Raw genomic sequence first — 13,438 nt, 5'->3', positions numbered from 1 at the left:
AAATTGCAGAATATTATGAGAAGGAGGGAAAATGTAGTCCTATTTTTTCTCTCTAATGGGTCGTTATAAGGATATTTTGAGATTTTGGTTTTCCGTTTTTGCATTTTCAATTTTGCACCTAAAAATCCAAATGATGGCTTATTTTTTGCACCACCAATTCTACTTTGTAATGATGTCAGTAATTTTGCCCAAAAATCTACGGTGAAACGGGAAAATTTATGTGGCGATATGAGGGCTCATTTTTTGTGCCGTGATCTGAAGTTTTTATCGGTACTATTTTTGCATTGATAGGACTTATTGATCGCTTTTTATCCATTTTTAAATGATATAAAAAGTGACCAAAAATGCACTATTTTGGACTTTGGAATTTTTTGGCGCACACGCCATTGACCATGTGGTTTAATTAACCCCTTCATGACCCAGCCCATTTTCACCTTCAGGACCTGGGCATTTTTTGAAAATCTGACCACTGTCACTTTAAACATTAATAACTCTGGAATGCTTTCACTTATCATTCTGATTCCGAGATTGTTTTTTCGTGACATATTCTACTTTATGTTATTGGTAAAATTTCACTGATATTTGCATCCTTTCTTGGTAAAAAATCTAAAAATGTCATGAAAATTTAGAAAATTTAGCATTTTTCTAACTTTGAAAGTCTCTGCTTGAAAGGAAAATGGATATTCCAAATAAATTACATATTGATTCACATATACAATATGTCTACTTTTTGTTTGCATAAAAAAAATTGACAAGTTTTTACTTTTGGAAGACACCAGAGGGCTTCAAAGTTCCGCAGCAATTTTCCAATTTTTCTCAAGATTTTCAAAATCGTAATTTTTCAGGGCCCAGTTCAGGTTGGAAGTGGATTTTAAGGGTCTTCATATTAAAAATACCCCATAAATGACCCCATTATAAAAACTGCACCCCCCAAAGTATTCAAAATGACATTCAGTAAGTGTTTTAACCCTTTAGGTGTTTCACAGGAATAGCAGCAAAGTGAAGGAGAAAATTCTAAATCTTCATTTTTTACACTCGCATTTTGTTGTAGACCCAATTTTTGAATTTTTACAAGGGGTAAAAGGAGAGAAATCACCCTAAAATTTGTAACCCAATTTCTCTCGAGTAAGGAAATACCTCATATGCGTATGTAAAGTGTTCGGCGGGCGCAGTAGAAGGCTCAGAAGGGAAGGAGCGACAATGGGATTTTGGAGAGTGAGTTTTTCTGAAAGGGTTTTTGGGGGGCATGTCCCATTTAGGAAGCCCCTATGGTGCCAGAACAGTGGACCCCCCCCACATGTGACCCCATTTTGGAAACTATACCCCTCATGGAATTTAATAAGGGGTGCAGTGAGCATTTACACCCCACTGGCGTTTGACAGATATTTGAAACAGTGGATTGTGCAAATCAAAAATTTTATTTTTCATTTTCACAGACCACTGTTCCAAAAATCTGTCATACACCAGTGGGGTGTAAATGCTCACTGCACCCCTTATTACATTCCGTGAGGGGTGTAGTTTCCAAAATGGGGTCACATATGGATATTTATTGTTTTGCGTTTGTCAGAACTGCTGTAACAATCAGCCACCCCTGTGCAAATCGCCTCAAATGTACATGGTACACTCTCCCTTCTGGGCCTTGTTGTGCGCCCCCAGAGCACTTTGCACCCACATATGTGGTATCTCCGTACTCGGGAGAAATTGCATTACAAATTTAGAGGGTCTTTTTTCCCTTTTACCTCTTGTGAAAATGAAAAGTATAGGGCAACACCAGCATGTCAGTGTAAAAAATTTATTTTTTTACACTAACATGCTGGTGTAGACCCCAACTTCACCTTTTCATAAGGGGTTAAAGAAGAAAAAGCCCCCCAAAATTTGTAAGGCAATTTCTCCCGAGTACGGCGATACCCCATATGTGTCCCAAAACTGTTGCCCTGATATACGACAGGGCTCCAAAGTGAGAGAGCGCCATGCGCATTTGAGGCCTGAATTAGGGATTTGCATAGGGGTGGACATAGGGGTATTCTATGCCAATGATTCCCAAACAGGGTGCCTCCAGCTGTTGCAAAACTCCCAGCATGCCTGGACAGTCAATGGCTGTCCGGCAATACTGGGAGTTATTATTTTGCAACAGCTGGAGGCTCCGTTTTGGAAACAGTAGCGTACCAGACGTTTTTCATTTTTTTGGGGGAGGGGGGGGGGGGGCTGTGTAGGGATATGTGTATATGTAGTGTTTTTTACTTTTTATTTTAGGTTAGTGTCAGTGTAGTGTAGTGTTTTTAGGGTACAGTCACATGGGCAGAGGTTCACAGCAAGTTTGCCGCTGGAAGTTTGAGCTGCAGCGCAAAATTTGCGCCATCTCAAACTTGCAGCACTCACTGTAAACCTCCGCCCATGTGAGTGTACCCTGTACATTCACATTGGGGGGAGGGGGCAAACATCCAGCTGTTGCAAACTCCGAGCATGCCCTTTGGCTGTCCGTGCATGCTGGGAGTTGTAGTTTTGCAACAGCTGGAGGAGCACTGGTTTGGAAACACTAAGTTAAGTAATAAACTTTCAAGTGTTTTGCAACCAAACTTAGTGTTTCCAAACCAGTGTGCCTCCAGCTGTTGCAAAACTACAACTCCCAGCATGCATGGTCTGTCAGTGCATGCTGGGAGTTATAGTTTTGCAACAATTGCAACAGCTGGAGGTACTGAGGTAGGAAACGGACAATGTTTCCCAACTAGTGTGCCTCCAGTTGTTGCAAAACTACAACTCCCAGCATGCCCAGACTGCCCAGGCATGCTGGAAGTTGTAGTTCGGCAATATCTGAAGGATCAGATGTTGCCGAACTACAACTTCCAGCATGCTTGGGCAACATCTGGAGGTCCACAGTTTGGAGACCACTGTATAATGGTCTCCAATCTGTGCTCTTCCAGATGTTAGAGAACTACAACTCCCAGCATGCCTGGACAGACTGAGCATGCTGAGATTTGTAGTTTTGCAACATCTGGAAGAGCACAGATTGAAGACCATTATACAGTGGTCTCCGAACTGAGGACCTCCAGATGTTGCAAAACTACAACTCCCAGCATGCCCAGAAAGCCAAAGGCTGTCTGGGCATGCTGGGAGTTGCAGTTTTGAAACTCCCAGAGGCAGCAGTGAGATCGCTTTACGGCGATCTCACTGCTGCCAATGAAGATGCCGCCCTGCTGCCGGAAACTCACCTCCGGGACGCAGCGCCGCCGGGACCGCATGGAGGAATCCGCTCGCGCCGGGACCGCTCGGGACACCGCTCGGACGGGTAAGTGACGCCGGGGGACGGGTCAGGGACACTTAGCAGAGCGTGTGTGTCCCGATCCCCGTGATCGGGACTCACACACCGCGCTGCTAAGTATTCTGATAGCGAAACGCTGCTATCAGCTAGTCAGATTTGACCAGCTGATAGCAGCGATCGCTGGGGGAGGTGGGGGATGAAACCCCCTGTGGTCGCATGGTAAGATGGCTGGCTATCAGTGATAGCCACCATCTTACCGGGCGCTGCGGGATGCCGCGAGTAGCGGCAAAAATGTTCATGACGTACCTGTATGTCATGGGTCGGGAACACCTTGCCACCCATGACGTACAGGTATGTCATAGGTCGGGAAGGGGTTAATTATATATTTTTATAATTCGGACATTTCCGCACGCGGTGATACCATATATGTTTATTTTTATTTATTTATTTATTATTGGTTTTTTTTTATGGGAAAAGGGAGGTGATTCAAACTTTTAATATGGGAGGGGTTAAATGATATTCATTCACTTTTTTTTCCCCTTTTTTCCCTTTTTTCACTTTTTTTTTTGCAGTGTTATAGCTCCCATAGGGACCTATAACACTGCACACACTGGTCTTTATCATTGATCACTGGTTTCTCATAGGAAACCAGTGATCGATGATTCTGCCGCATGACTGCTCATGCCTGGATCTCAGGCACTGAGCAGTCATTCGGCGATCGGACAGCGAGGAGGCAGGTAGGGGCCCTCCCGCTGTCCTGTAAGCTGTTCGGGATGCCGCGATTTCGCCGCGGCTATCCCGAACAGCCCACTGAGTTAACCGGCATGGTTTCACTTTCGCTAAGCTCTGAGCGTGCGGCTAAAGGGTTAATAGCGTGCGGCGCCGCGATCGGCGCTGCGCGCTATTAGTGGCGGGTCCCGGCTTCACTATGACACCGGGCCCGCCGTGATATGATGCGGGGTTACCGTGTAACCCCGCGTTATATCACGGGAGTAGGACCAAGGACGTACCAGTACGTCCATGGTCCTTAAGGGGTTTAAAGTATGGGTGGAACGTAAAAAATGTTTTAAAATCACATGGAGTTTTGACTTTACTCCATTATGGTCAAATAAAGCACTTAAAGAATTCCTTAAAATTAATGATTCACACTTTTGGGTGAAAAAGGGGCTTCTTTATGTAAATCAATTATACGTTTTAGGTCAAATAGTCGTTTGAAGAGATAGCCCATAAGTATGGGGTGGCAGACAATCAGAAACATTGTTTTTTACAAATAAGTAACGCAGATCATAAATCAATAAAAGGAGAGTTGAGGAGAGAACATTCACATCCCCTTGTTGAATTAATGAGAGGGCCCCCTGTCCCTAAACCCATGACAAAAATGTATAAAATGCTGATGCTATCAGGGGTAGATGGGAAAGGGACTTGGGGGGGTTTATATTCAGATTCATGGGGCAGAGCCATTGTAAACATGAAATGTACATCATATAATAAGGCCCATGTAATGGTACAGTCTAAGATTTCGTATAGGATGTATTATACTCGATGGGGATTGAAGCGTATGGGCCTCAGACAGGATGCAAGCTGTCCAAAATGTCAGATGGAGGATGCTAACTTTTTGTATCTTATATGAAATTATTCCTATATTCCTACATTTTGGAATCATCAATGTTATTGATAAAAGGTATAACATTAAGATCGAACGAGACCCTTAGAGGCTTATCCTTGGAGATTTCGGGGATTCTATATATAAGAAAAGTTTAATAAGACTATTTCCTTATGCAAAGTTGCTGTCTGGGCATGCTGGGAGTTGTGGTTTTGCAGCGGTTGGGGGTTCACAGCTTGGAGACCACTGCTATAGAGGGTGCAAATGTATCCGAGCCCAGGAACTCAAATAATGTGAAATATGAGATGATCAAAATGGAGCCCCTGCACTAATTACTTGGGTTCTGGGGTCTGTAAGGTCCATAGTAAAAACATCAGGTTCTGTCTATAGCAGATACTAAATCATGGCAGCTCAAAGAAACAAGCAGTCATCGTGACATCAGACATGTGATGTCATAGACAGCTGGAGTCCTGACATTCCACTGACAGCCGCCCGAGCCTTCATTCTGTGGATTGTTACAGTGCGATTAGTATCTTCTTTTTCTTCTTGACTGAGATGAAGCTAAAAGGTTTGGGGTTCGTCCCCCTCCTGTTGGTGTTTTGGTGTGCGGCCTGGCTTGCCACCAGCTACATCGTGACGGTCGTCCTCGGCCATGCCGCCTCGCCACTGATGAGCATCAGGTAAGATAAACAAGCACAAGATTCTTATTTCATGGGTTGGGAGTGAGGAAATATCCACAATAACATTGGTTTCTTTTCCTTCACAGTGACGTGGGAAATTTATTTCCCGAAAACATATTATTGAGAATTGGATTTATAGGGACATCCATTGGCACTTTGGTACTAACCTTTCTTATTTATAAGTATATGGTTATGCATACTGAAGAGTTCAGGGGTCATCAGGTCCTGATCCAGAGGATCCTGCTCGCCATTGTGTGGGCCTCCTGTTTTGCCACAGCTGTCATGCATGTATTGTCCCCCGAAGAATATCCCAGGATACACTTTGTCAGCACAATAATTTCCATTACATGTGAAGCCTTATACTACCTTGGGCAGTCCATCCAGATGTATAAATTACCAGGAGCAAAAAAAGTCATCCACCATAGTAGATGCACCTGCTGTGGCCTGACTTTTGTCTGCGCAATTTTCTACTTTGGATATAAAACATTACAGGAATTATTCCATAATGATGAAGACTGGGACGAGATCCGTGAAATCACCACCATAATCATCGAGTGGGTGATGCTTCTACTGATCCTGATAAACATCGTGACCTATTATTCCACCATGCAGAGGTTAATGTTAACCGTCTCCAGGAACAGCTGCAAACTCTCTCTTAGAGTAAGAATTGATGACTTCGGGGTTTAGACCACCACGGGGGCCATCAAGTGGACTTCTGGGAGAGATACTGCACAGGACACGAAAAAACCATCTAAAGAATAATAACTGGGGGACTACATATGGTGCCAGTAATCATGGCACAATAATATGAGCTGGTGATATTACCTATACAAAAAAAATTAAAAAAAATTACAAAAAAATATTGGTGTGTGACGTGTAATACCTACCGTATATACTCGAGTATAAGCCGAATTTTTCAGCACTATTTTTTGTGCTGAAAACCCCCCCTCGGCTTATACTCGAGTGAACTCTCCGCCTGTCAATCCCTTCTCAGTGGTCTTCAACCTGCAGACCTCCCAATGTTGCAAAACTACAACTCCCAGCATGCTGGGTGTTGTAGTTTTGAAACCTCTGGAGGTCTGCAGGTTGAAGACCACTGCAGCCTTCGTCATCATCTAGCCCCCCCCCCCCTTTTGTTTTGTACTCACCTCCCCTCAGCGGGAAGTTAGGGTGACCTGGTCCGGTGGGGAGGGTTAGTCATTGCGGGTTGTCCATTTTAAAAGGGGGGTTCCTCTTCTCCGCACTTTGGGCCTGCCCCGGACTAGTGACGTTGCCTTGATGACTACGCACAGGGACTTTCATGCGCAACGTCCCTGTGCATCGTCGTCAAGGCAACGTCACTAGGACCAGCTCACCCTAACTTCCCGCCCAGGGAAGGTGAGTACAGGGAGCCCAGGGAGGTGAGTACAAAACAAAAAGGTGGGGGGGGGGGGCTGGATGATGACGAAGGTCACAGTGGTCTTCAACCTGCGGACCTCCGGAGGTTTCAAAACTACAACTCCCAGCATGCCCAGACAGCCGTTGGCTGTCCGGGCATGCTGGGAGTTGTAGTTTTGCAACATCTGGAGGTCCGCAGGTTGAAGACCACTGATGAAGGGATTGACAGGCGGTAATGATGATGAAGGGGGGGTTGATGGCGAAGGCTGCAGTGGTCTTCAACCTGCGGACCTCCATTGGTTTCAAAACTACAACTCCCAGCATGCCCAGACAGCCGATGGCTGTCCGGGCATGCTGGGAGTTGTAGTTTTGCAACATCTGGAGGTCCGCAGGTTGAAGACCACTGGTGAAGGGATTGACAGGCGGTGATGATGAAGGGGGGGGATGATGATGGGGGTCTGGATGATTACATGGGGGGATGATGTATTTCCCACCCTATGCTTATAGTCGAGTCAATAACTTTTTCCGGGTTTTTGGGGTGAAATTAGGGGCCCCGGCTTATATTCGGGTCGGCTTATACTCGAGTATATACGGTAGGTTTTCTTTATTTTACTACTTAAAAACAAATTATAACTACATGCACCAAAATTTGTCCTATTCTAACCCCTATAACTTTTTTAGTTTTCTGTATACGGAGTGTCATTTTTTGCGCTGTGGTCTGAAGTTTTTATCGGTACCATGATTGCTTTGATCAGACTTTTTGATCACTTTTTATACATTTTTTAGGGTATACAAAAATACACAATTTTGAGAATTTGCCGTTTAATTAACATTATATTTTTTTTAGTTTGGACATTTAGGGGACTTTTAGGAGGAATCATGTGGTTCCTCATGCAGATCAATGTGGTTCCATAGAACCGCAGTGATCTATGTGCTCTGCGCTCGATTGAAATAGCCTGGTCCTGCCAGGCTTTTCCGTTCTCAGCGCAGCAGCTGCCATGGAAGGAGAGGTAAGCCCTCCGGCTAGCTCCGAATCAACCCCACTGGACCACCAGGGAGAGTTTACAGGGTTCTTTAGACGCCGCTGACAGCTTTGACAGCAGCAATTTAAAGGGTTAATAGCCGCCGTCGGCGAGCGCCGCATGTTGGCTATTAACCCCTTAAGGACTGAGCCCTTTTTCACCTTAAGGACTCGGCCATTTTTTGCAATTCTGACCACTGTCACTTTAAACATTAATAACTCTGGAATGCTTTTAGTTATCATTCTGATTCCGAGATTGTTTTTTCGTGACATATTCTACTTTAACGTAGTGGTAAAATTTTTTAGTAACTTGCATCCTTTCTTGGTGAAAAATCCCCAAATTTGATGAAAAATTTGAACATTTTGCATTTTTCTAACTTTGAAGCTCTCTGCTTGTAAGGAAAATGGATATTCCAAATAATTTTTTTTTTATTCACATATACAATATGTCTACTTTATATTTGCATCATAAAATTGATGAGTTTTTACTTTTGGAAGACACCAGAGGGCTTCAAAGTTCCGCAGCAATTTTCCAATTTTTCACAAAATTTTGAAACTCGCTTTTTTTCAGGGACCAGTTCAGGTTTGAAGTGTATTTGAAGTGTCTTCATATTATAAATACCCCATAAATGACCCCATTATAAAAACTGCACCCCCAAAGTATTCAAAATGACATTCAGTAAGCGTTTTAACCCTTTACGGGTTTCACAGGAATAGCAGCAAAGTGAAGGAGAAAATTCACAATCTTAATTTTTTACACTCGCATGTTCTTGTAGACCCAATTTTTGAATTTTTGCAAGGGGTATAAAGGAGAAAATTTTTACTTGTGTTTGAAACCCAATTTCTCTTGAGTAAGCACATACCTCATATGTCTATGTTAATTGTTCAGCGGGCGCAGTAGAGGGCTCAGAAGGGAAGGAGCGTCAAATGGTTTTTGGGGGGCATGTCACCTTTAGGAAGCCCCTATGGTGCCAGAACAGCAAAAAACCCCACATGGCATCCCATTTTGGAAACTAGACCCCTCGGGGAACGTAACAAGGGGTAATGTGAACCTTAATACCCTACAGGTGTTTCACAACTTTTGCATATGTAAAAAAAAATAATAAAATTTACCTAAAATGCTTGGTTTCCCAAAAAATTTACATTTATACAAAGGGTTAAAGCAGAAAATACCCCCCAAAAATTGAAGCCCAATTTCTCCCGATTCAGAAAACACCCCATATGGGGGTGAAAAGTGCTCTGTTGGCGCACTACAGGTCTCAGAAGAGAAAGAGTCACATTTGGCTTTTTGAAAGCAAATTTTGCTCTGGGGGCATGCCGCATTTAGGAAGCCCTTATGGTGCCAGGACCGCAAAAAAAAAACACATGGCATACCATTTTGGAAACTAGAGCCCTCGGATAATGTAACAAGGGGTTAAGTGAACCTTAATACCCCACAGGCGTTTCACGACTATTGCATATGTAAAAAAAAAAAAAAAAACATTTTTACCTAAAATGCTTTTTTTCCCAAAAACTTTACATTTTTAAAAAGGGTAAAAGCAGAATATACCCCCCCAAAATTTGAAGCCCAATTTCTCCCGAGTACGGCGATACCCCATATGTGACCTTTAACTGTTGCCTTGAAATACGACAGGGCTCCAAAGTGAGAGCGCCATGCGCATTTGAGGCCTAAATTAGGGATTGCATAGGGGTGGACATAGGGGTATTCTACGCCAGTGATTCCCAAACAGGGTGCCTCCAGCTGTTGCAAAACTCCCAGCATGCCTGGACAGTCAACGGCTGTCCGACAATACTGGGAGTTGTTGTTTTGCAACAGCTGGAGGCTCCATTTTGGAAACCGTGGCGTACCAGACGTTTTTCATTTTTATTGGGGAGGGGGGCTGTGTAGGGGTATGTGTATATGTAGTGTTTTTTTACTTTTTATTTTATTTTTTGTGTTAGTGTAGTGTAGTGTTTTTAGGGTACAGTCGCACGGGCGGGGGTTCACAGTAGTTTCTCGCTGGCAGTTTGAGCTGTTGCAGAAAATTAGCTGCAGCTCAAACTTGCAGCCCGATACTTACTGTAAGCCTCCGCCCATGTGAGTGTACCCTGTACATTCAAATTGGGGGGGACATCCAGCTGTTGCAAAACTACAACTCCCAGCATGCGCTGACAGACTGTACATGCTGAGAGTTTTAGTTTTGCAACAGCTGTAGGCACACTGGTTATGTATCACGGAGTTTGTGACCTTACTCAGTGTTTCAAAACCAGTGTGCCTCCAGATGTTGCAAAACTACAACTCCCAGCATGTACGGTGCATGGTGTAAGGTGAATGCTGGGAGTTGTAGTTTGCAACAGTTGGAGGCACACCGGTCGTGAAACACTGAGTTAGGTAAAAAAAAAAAACTCTAAGTTTCACAACCAGTGTGCCTTCAGCTGTTGCAAAACTACAACTCTCAGCAGTCACCAACAGCCAACGGGCATGCTGGGAGTTGTAGTTATGCAACCAGCAGATGCACCACTACAACTCCCAGCATGCACTTTAGCTGTTTGTGCAAGCTGGGAGTTGTAGTTATACAACAGCTGAAGGTACACTTTTCCATAGAAAAAATGTGCCTCCAGCTGTTGCAAAACCAGCTGGAGGCACCCGCAGTGACACCCGCAGCAGGCGCCCTGATTGGTCGGCCGGTAATCCGGCCGACGAATCAGGGCGATCGTGAGGTGGCACCAGTGCCACCTCACCCCTGCAGGCTCTGGCTGTTCGGGGCCGTCAGAGACTGCCCCGAACAGCCTGTAATTCCGGGTCACCGGGTCACTGGAGACCCGATTGACCCGGAATCGCCGCAGATCGCTGGACTGAATTGTCCAGCAATCTGCGGCGATCGCCGACATGGGGGGGCATAATGACCCCCCTGGGCGATATGCCGGGATGCCTGCTGAACGATTTTAGCAGGCATCCGGCTCCGGTCCCCAACCGGCTAGCGGTGGGGACCGGAATTCCCACGGGCGTATGGATACGCCCTGTGTCCTTAAGGACTCGGAATGCAGGGCGTATCCATACACCCTGCGTCCTTAAGAGGTTAACACCGACCCTCAGCTACAAGAATCAGCTGAGGGTCAGCTGGTATGACGCGGGCTCGAGTCGGGAGCCTGCACATGTATACACGTCCTTGGTCGTTAACCAGTTAAAGGGATCATAGGTTTGTTTCAATGGGTGGGGGATTATGGGAATTTAGTTTAAGAGAATGAACTCAAACAGGAAATAGCCCGTTCACAATAAGATAGCCACAGTGCTATGGTAATCTTACAACATAGCAATCTAGTTCCAAGACAAACACAGATCCTTCCTAAGCATGTCCATTACTGTCTGGCAGGTAAGTTCTAAAATCACCTTATGGTGGATAACCCCTTTAATATTACATCATACTAGCATTTTGGAACCTGTTCTATCCTTCAACTTCAAAGACTAGAGTTATCTCTTCAGAATCGTGTAAACTTATAGCTTCTTGATGTATTTCAGTTTTGTGAATGTAAACATGATGAAAAATAATACAACTTTATAGTTTATGTTACAATTCCTCACAGGGTCAGATTAACTGTACCATAGGCCCCGGGCTGTTCATAATGAAACTTGTTGGACATAGTCTGATGGGGTTAGGAACAAGTTAACTGCCATAAGGATTACCAGGCTAGTGTCAGGAATGTGGGTACCCTTATTAGGGCGAGTGCTTCTATGTACAAGCATTCAGGACCTACTGCATACAGGCCCAGGTAGCTAAGGTACTGAGGTTGTCCCTTTTTAGGGTGAGCGCCCCAGTTACATATCAGTGATAATACTATATTACTTTGGCACCTGTATATTATTTTTACTTTATATAAGTCTGTAATGCTTGGGGATTGGATTTTAACAAATACTATTAAAAGTTAAGTTTTAACTATACACAAATAACTCTCTTTTGCTAGATAAAGGTCAACAGCCAAATGCACTTGTGGTGATGGATATGGAAGGGCAGATGTTATTAACCTTTTGTGATCGTTATGCCAGGACGTGGTTGTCCTGTACACCACCCGAGGTAGACCAGCTTCACCTGTGCCAGGCACGGGGCAAATTATCACTCCAACGCAAGGTCACGGTTAACTGGTATGCTTTACTGAGGTAGACAAGGTGTTAAAGTCCAAACAGCAGGTGAACTTAGGGAAGCTTATCAGCTTGCTGGGACTTGTGGTTGTAATTATATAGATTGATGCAGTCATGCTTGAATTTTGTATTTGACAGACTTGACTACTTGGACTGGACTTCAGAGGAATCCCCACTATGTTTAGATCCTACCGTTGACTTTGACTTTCATCCACTGTGTAGGGGTGAACTTGAAGTAGAAGCATGGTGGCTGGACTAAGCCTCAGGCCTCCTTCAGGAACACTCCACAGACTCCTCAGACTTGTCTTCACTGTACCTCAGCTGCAAGAGTGCTAGAGCTCAAGAGAGTGAGCTGAACCCTGACCTCACTATATAAGGGGGACAGTTTAGAGAGATTCCATTGGTCACTGATAAGCCACCTGTTCACCTTGCATACTCCCCTTGGTTACTAAGAACATTATTTAAAGGGACAAACACTTAGATTAACCAACTTATAACTGGAGATGTTATAGTCCTTAGGAGGGATGTGGACCCAGGGGGACACTGGAATAGAAGCCGCCACACAGGATGGGCAGGTTTACAGAACAGCAGATTCTGTATACCTCTTTACTGTACACCTGTAAGAGTCATGCATTTACGAAATACCAGTATACTAGGAACAAGTATTATCCCATACATAGTAATAACATACTGTTACTCACCAAAACCCATTATATCAAGACCAATATGTCCAAGAGTTAGCTCTCTTAATTGTGCCCACACATAATAATTAGCCCCCTAATAGTGCCCCGCACAGTAGTTAGTCAACTTACTAGTGCCCCTTCACAGAAGATAGCCCCCATTAGTGCCCAAACACAGTAGTTACTCCCTAATAATGCCCCACACAGTAGTAACCCCCTAATAGTCACCCACACAGTATTCACCTCTGGTAATACTCCCTTCACACAGTAGTTGCCCCCTATGTTGCCCCACACAGTAGTTAGCTCTAGTAGTAACTCACACTGTCAGCCTCCACACCAGTATCCTCACAGGTAGTTAGACCCCACTAGTGCCCCCTTACAGTAGTGAGCCACCCCAGTAGTTCTTCCTTACAGTAGATAGCCAATAATAGTGCCCGAACACAGTAATTAGATCCCCCAATAGTACACTAGTAAATAGCCCTTCCACTTTGGCTCCTCCTCTTCCTGCAGGACACTGTCTTAGCCAGGGTGCAACATTTCTGACTAGCTGCAAGCTACAGGCTTAAAGCGTATCGGTCAGATCCTCCACCCCAAAAAATATTTTTTAATTTTTTTTCAATCCATTACTCATTACCTAATCCTGACCTAATTTTTATGTGTCTAGCACCTTTATTTATTTTTTGTTACACTTTTATTGTTGC

The 13,438-nt window shown here is 44.3% G+C and overlaps 2 protein-coding genes across 6 annotated transcripts in view; both read left to right on the top strand.

Moving 5' to 3' along the window:
• The window catches only part of KCNH6 (potassium voltage-gated channel subfamily H member 6), a 531,028-nt gene that overhangs the window by 288,565 nt on the left and 229,025 nt on the right, over positions 1–13,438 (top strand). The window lies entirely within an intron of this gene.
• On the top strand, positions 4,836–6,277 carry LOC130296540 (DNA damage-regulated autophagy modulator protein 1-like). The gene is made up of 2 exons (XM_056548177.1): positions 4,836–5,542; positions 5,629–6,277. Exons 1-2 carry the CDS (start codon positions 5,418–5,420, stop codon positions 6,227–6,229), a joined length of 726 nt encoding a protein of 241 aa, XP_056404152.1. The 5' UTR covers positions 4,836–5,417; the 3' UTR covers positions 6,230–6,277.

Source organism: Hyla sarda, chromosome 12 (genome assembly GCF_029499605.1).
Source record: "Hyla sarda isolate aHylSar1 chromosome 12, aHylSar1.hap1, whole genome shotgun sequence".
NCBI lineage: Eukaryota > Metazoa > Chordata > Amphibia > Anura > Hylidae > Hyla > Hyla sarda.
This window is presented reverse-complemented; position numbering and strand designations above follow the sequence as displayed.

Bases quoted from the DNA above. Each gene is read 5' to 3' on its own strand.
- LOC130296540 (XM_056548177.1), top strand. From the start codon at position 5,418: ATGAAGCTAAAAGGTTTGGGGTTCGTCCCCCTCCTGTTGGTGTTTTGG. The intron at 5,543-5,628 runs GTAAGATAAACA...TTTCCTTCACAG, and splicing joins TCGCCACTGATGAGCATCAG to TGACGTGGGAAATTTATTTC.